Raw genomic sequence first — 6,144 nt, forward strand, 5'->3', positions numbered from 1 at the left:
ATAGATAGATAGATAGATAGATAGATAGATAGATAGATAGATAGATAGATAGATAGATAGATAGATAGATAGATAGATAGATAGATATACAAAAATAAACTACTACTTACTATTATTCCCCCACGATAAATGAGGGACTACTGTATGCTGTTTTGCTTAAGTCTGACCTTCTAAAATTAAACGATGTGAAACGTCTGAACTTGATTCAATAATGTGTTGTTTCCTTAGGTGCCAGTGTCTGTGTGCAGTCCCAGCTGTGTACCAGGGTCCAGGAAAGCTGTCCGTCGTGGGGAGCCTGTCTGCTGCTTTGACTGTGTACTATGCGACAGTGGCAAAACTAGCAATCAGACAAGTGAGACTAAAATACCTACAATTTTATTTTCACAATCAAGTTATATTTGATGCTTAAAATACTTTGTTTTTAAATTGTGTTTTCTGTAGATTCAGTAGAATGTAAATTGTGTCCTGATGACTTCTGGTCAAACAACGAGAGAACAGCCTGCATCCCCAAGAGAGTGGAGTTCTTGACCTATGATTCCTTGGGTATTTCTCTGACAGTGATCTCTGCAGTAGGTGCTTGTCTCACAATGGGAATTCTTATTGTGTTTTTCTATCACAAAAATACAGCAATAGTTCGTGTGAATAACTCAGAACTCAGCTTCTTTATCCTGTTTGCCCTGACATTGTGTTTTCTGTGTTCTCTTATTTTCATCGGAGAGCCAACGTTTTGGTCCTGCATGCTCCGCCACACTGCCTTTAGCATCACATTTTCACTTTGCATCTCCTGCATTCTGGGAAAGACTCTGGTGGTGTTGGCTGCTTTCACAGCCACAAGGCCAGGGAACAACATCATGAAGTGGCTTGGGCCCAAACAGCAGCGAGCTATTATCTTTAGCTGCACCCTCTTCCAGGTGGTTATCTGTGCTGCCTGGCTTATTGATGCTCCACCTTTTCCATCTCGAAACACCAAATATGAACGCTCAAAAATTATACTAGAGTGCAGTGTTGGATCTAGCTTTGCATTTTGGTGTGTTTTAGGTTATATAGGTCTGCAAGCATGTCTCTGCTTTTTATTAGCATTCCTGGCTCGGAAGTTGCCCGGCAACTTCAATGAGGCTAAGTTTATAACTTTTAGCATGTTGATTTTCTGTGCAGTGTGGCTGGCATTTATTCCTGCCTACATCAGCTCTCCTGGGAACTATGCAGACGCAGTCGAGTCATTCGCCATTTTAGCCTCAAGCTTTGGCTTGCTGTTCTGCCTTTTTGCTCCAAAGTGTTACATTATTTTACTCAAGCCAGAAAAAAATACTAAACAATATCTGCTGGGAAAGGAAAAGAAATGATACATCACAGCTGGTCTTAAATACTTCATCCATCCATCCATTATCTTTACCCGTTTATTCCATTTTGGGTCACGGGGATTTTAAATACTTGACAATTCTTTTTTTTTTTTTTTTGTTGCCCTTTTAATTTTTTTTTCTATACCAATACATTATAAAATCATTTCCTTGTATTCTGACTTGGTAAATTAAGTACTGCATCATGCCTGGAAACCTTTCATAGTGTACAAGAAAATAAAGCTGTACCAAAGCATGAGTCACTGTGTGTCTGTTGTGCAAAAAAGAAAAACATTAAAGTTTACTTGTATATATTACTACCTCAAGTTCTGATGCTTAAAAATCATATTAAACACTTCCTTCTACTTTCTTATTTTGGGGTTCTTAGTATGCAAAATTAGTATTTAGAATGGTGTTCAAAAGCATTTTGAATTTTATCACAGGGCTTTTTTTTAACATTAGTCATGAAATTGAGGAAATGAACTTTTAGCAGCCATATACAAATCAGAAATTCAAGTTCTTAACTTTGTTATATAAAAAAAAAGATAATGCATTTGCTTTTGTGCACATCTCTGTTTATGTACAACTGTCTGTTAGCAAAAAAGTATGAACTATTGAATGGAGCTTATTGAAACTCAGATAAAGTAATTACTGGATTTACAACTAATTAACTTTTGAAGTCAAACCAATTTAAGATGGCTGCCACATCAAATTAAATTTTGTAAACACAAGCTTAGCTATAATGCAGTCAGTATACAGACTTAAAGGACATTCTCTACAGGGAACTTACAGAGGGTAAGATAAACTGTGACTGCCTAAAACTGCTTTAAATATATCTGCAAAACATCAAGCTACTAGGAACACCAAACTGGGAACAAGAAACATCTGACGGAAAAAAATTGAGAGGCCTTATAAAATATGGCTCAAAAACAAAATTAGGAACTTATCAAATTAAAATAACTGAGGAATAGGAGTTAAACCAATACCCCCCCATGCAGATCAATTTGCTTTCCTTTGCTACAACTGTGGGAGAGGGCCTTCTCCTGTTTCCTGGAATACCTTACAAAAACAATTGAAGCTCTCGACCTTGACCTCTCTAAGTGGCTTTAAGAATCTGTTGGACTCCTGGCAGGGACCAATGCAGACATGTTCCTGTTTTTAGTTTTCTACATTCACCTTAGCATCTAGCTGTTTTTTTTGTTACCTTTTTCTTTTAGCCATACTATTGGTTAAAAAAAAAATAAAATAAAAAAATAACTGGAGTATGACTTTTTATAACTGTTTATTGTTGTCGCTGTTGTCCATTGTTGTCATCATTCTTTGTTGAAATCAGGTCTCTCTTGTAAATGAGTCCTCGAGGCTCAATGGGATTTACCTGTCTAAATAAAGGTTGAATGAATGAAAAAAACTCTGCAAATCAAAAATAGGACTTATCAGCCATTCATGTCAATGTTCTGATGGCTCTTATTGAAATTTTCATAGTTGGGAATAAATAAGGTCTGACATACTGTACACTTTGTGAAATAAGGGGAAGGGGATACTCTCGTCTCCCCTGCTGGGCTAGGGATGCATCTAAAAGCACACCTAATACAAGTAGTTTGCTAAGTAAATCACATAATTGATTTCACCCCAAAAATGCACGTTTTCTTCATATTGATGTAAATATAGCTAATGGTTTTCATTCGCTCAACCTTTATTTATACAGTTTAATCCCATTGAGTCTCGGGGGCTCATTTACAAGAGAAACCTAATTTTAACAAAGAGTGATGCACAACAAAGACAACAGTAGACGGTCATAAAAGAAAGCATACAAATTGAGAAGAACAAGTGAAAGAAAATGGTATTTAAAAAAAACGAAACAGAAACAGGTTGTAAGGCGATGTAGAATATTACAACTTATTTGAATGAAATCTCTGAAAAAAAAAATAAAAACAAAGGGTTTTTTTTTGCCCAGGGCAACAAGCAGGTTAGGTTTGTACCTGCATTGAGCTAAAGTTTGATGGGGTAGTAGCTGAGAGTCACAATCTGAGAAAGAATATGAGATCTTGCAATAACATAATTTATAAATGTAGACAAAAATGACTAAAACACCATCATGTCTTAATGTAAGATTATCTTAGTTTAAACATTGTGGATGAGAGGAGGCAGGTATGTCAAAGTCAATGTCAATGTATTTATATAGCACATAAAAAAACAACAAAAGCTGACCAAAGTACTTTAGAGGTAAGTCAGATGCATTCCTTCAAGAAATGCTGGAACTACATTTTCGATTATAAAAATCATCAACATATTTTCATTGTGACCTGCAATGTAAGCTACTAGGCTTGACTAATTGTCACCAGACACAACACATATTGATGTAGGTCAATTTCTATCCTGGGGAAAATGCTTACCATTCCATATTCATTCTTTATATTAATGCTGTTTATTAGATGATTTGCAACCAGTACAATATCAAACAGATTGCCAGTGTAACTTGTTTTGATCGTCTCTTTTAGTAGGAAGACAAAATATGTTCACTAATTTTGTTGATGACCATATATCTACAACAGATGCTTGTTAAGGTTTTATCTGAAATGAATTTATCTTGTAGATTTTTACTTGCCCTGTGATGAACTTGCTGCTGTCCAGGGTGTACCTCACCTCCTGCACAGGGGCTGCTGAATATGGGCACCAGTGATTCCCATGAACAGAAAAGGAAGAAGCAAGTAAAGATGATGGATGGATGGATGGATGGATGGATGGATGGATGGATGGATGGATGAATGGATGGATGGATGGATGGATGGATGGATGGATGGATGGATGGATGGATGGATGGATGGATGGATGGATGTTTTACTTGCCTGAAGTCTGTTTAGCATTTGGACCATATTTTAACACTTTAGTGTCTACTGTGCCTCTGAAGTGATGTTTCATTTTGTAAAGTTGTAAATAAATAATTAAAATAATAAAAGAAATTCCATCAACCGTATTTTAGAATACCATGACTATAGACTATGAACAGTGCAAGATAATAACTTTACAAACATTAGGAGCACTTACTAAAATAAAACTGCATTATGACAAAAGAACAAATTCTAGATTTTTATTTTATTTGCATTCAAACATGCAGGTGATTTTAAATTTGACATTCAAAAGTAAATCTTCTTGGAGTTACACGTAAAAAAAAAAAAAAAAAACTTTTTTAAATGTATTTATTTTTACCCTATACATAATTATAAAATTTATTTAATGACTCTTCCAGTCACACATTTTTTTATATTTCTCTCAGGATGCAATAAAATTATGTAACATTTTGGCACAAAAATACACAACAAGACACCAAAACTAGAAGCTAATATTGCAAATATTTCCACAGCTACTGAGAATTTGCCAGGAGAGCTCATATAAGCTGGAATGAAAGAGATCCACACAGCAATAAAGATCAACATACTGAAAGTGATCAACTTTGCCTCGTTGAAAGTATCTGGTAGCTTCCGTCCAAGGAATGCCAGAATAAGGCAGAAAAAGGCAAGCAGGCCAATGTAGCAGAGGACAAGGTAAAATCCAAGAGGCCATGGCTCCTTACACTCCACAACAATCTAAACAGGCCAAACACATATGGTGATCATTTAGTATGTCTACTCAACCTAAATGTGAGAACAAATATTAAAATGTGTTGTGTGTAAAAGTATACTATCTCTGAATAGGATGAACAAAAATAAAAATAAAAATAAATAAAATTTGATTTTACTTTTCCATTTGAGCTTCGGTATGACAAATTCCTAAACGGGAAAGGAGGAGCCCCCAGCAGCCACCCTGTACAGAGACAAATCTGAGAGCAAAATACTAATAAATACACAAATAAAAGTTACAATATTCACAATCACATTTCCTGCTGGTGAAAATTATGTCATCCACACCAAGGTAAATCCCTCAAAAATGTCAAAAAATAAATAAATAAAATAAAACAACTGGGTTTCTAGTCTGTATTTAAAGACATTCAGCTTCCCATTTGGGTCACTTCCTCAGTTCAAAACTGGAGAGCTCAAATTCCAATTATAGTCATACCTCTGTATTGGGAAACTAACCAGAAATTGCACAGACGCATGGCTCAACATAAGAGAACCAACTTTTCAGGACAAGATTCATGTGTCCATCTACACTTCGATGATTAAGGACCCTCTTCTGAGAACAATATATTAATATTTTGGACAGAGAAGACAGACGGTTTGAGAGGGGTTAAAGAAAGCAATTTATGTAACAAGAGAGAAAAAAACAACTTTAAACAGAGTAGGTCTTAGTGTTCAGGTTTCCAAAACCGTCAGTATCAAGCCTAATACCCTGCCAGTTTTACCAGTGCACACATTCAGGCACATGGCCAAAACTTCTCTTTTGGCAAACAAAAGCTAAAAAAGACCCTAACTATTCACCATTGTAAGAGGTGTGTTATTAAATGATCATGTGGTTAAATAACTGAGCCTCTCAATTAGGCTTAAAAAGTTTGGAACTTTACACTCTACAGTTTTGATTTCAGGAAGTTACTCCTATGGGAATCATAAACTCTTCAACCATAAAATAGACATCTGATTAATAAAATAGTCAATAACGTTGTTTATTTTGTTTGTTTTAGTGGTGTTGTTTTTATTTACTTATTTGCATTCAGTTTTTGTCAAGTTACATTTAAATTAACAACCTAATGTTTTTTTTTGTTTGGCTGTTTGTTTGTTTTGTTTACCTGAGGAGCTGTTATAAAGAAGATCATACTCCTTTGCTGAGATGGACCGAACAGCCTCAGAGCCTTGGGGCCAGGTACATTAGCCTT

General features: G+C 35.4%; 1 protein-coding gene across 1 annotated transcript in view; it reads left to right on the forward strand.

The window, feature by feature from the left end:
• LOC119410669 (extracellular calcium-sensing receptor-like) overlaps nt 1-1,343 on the forward strand; it is a 10,329-nt gene extending 8,986 nt beyond the window's left edge. The window contains exons 7-8 of the mRNA XM_037677554.1: nt 229-352; nt 442-1,343. Of these exons, the coding sequence (XP_037533482.1) occupies nt 229-352; nt 442-1,343 (1,026 nt within the window). The remainder of the gene's footprint in view (nt 1-228; nt 353-441) is intronic.
• Nucleotides 1,344-6,144: the final 4,801 nt, after the last annotated feature.

Source organism: Nematolebias whitei, chromosome 6, assembly GCF_014905685.2.
Source record: "Nematolebias whitei isolate Nwh7 chromosome 6, NemWhi1, whole genome shotgun sequence".
In the NCBI taxonomy this organism is placed as follows: domain Eukaryota; kingdom Metazoa; phylum Chordata; class Actinopteri; order Cyprinodontiformes; family Rivulidae; genus Nematolebias; species Nematolebias whitei.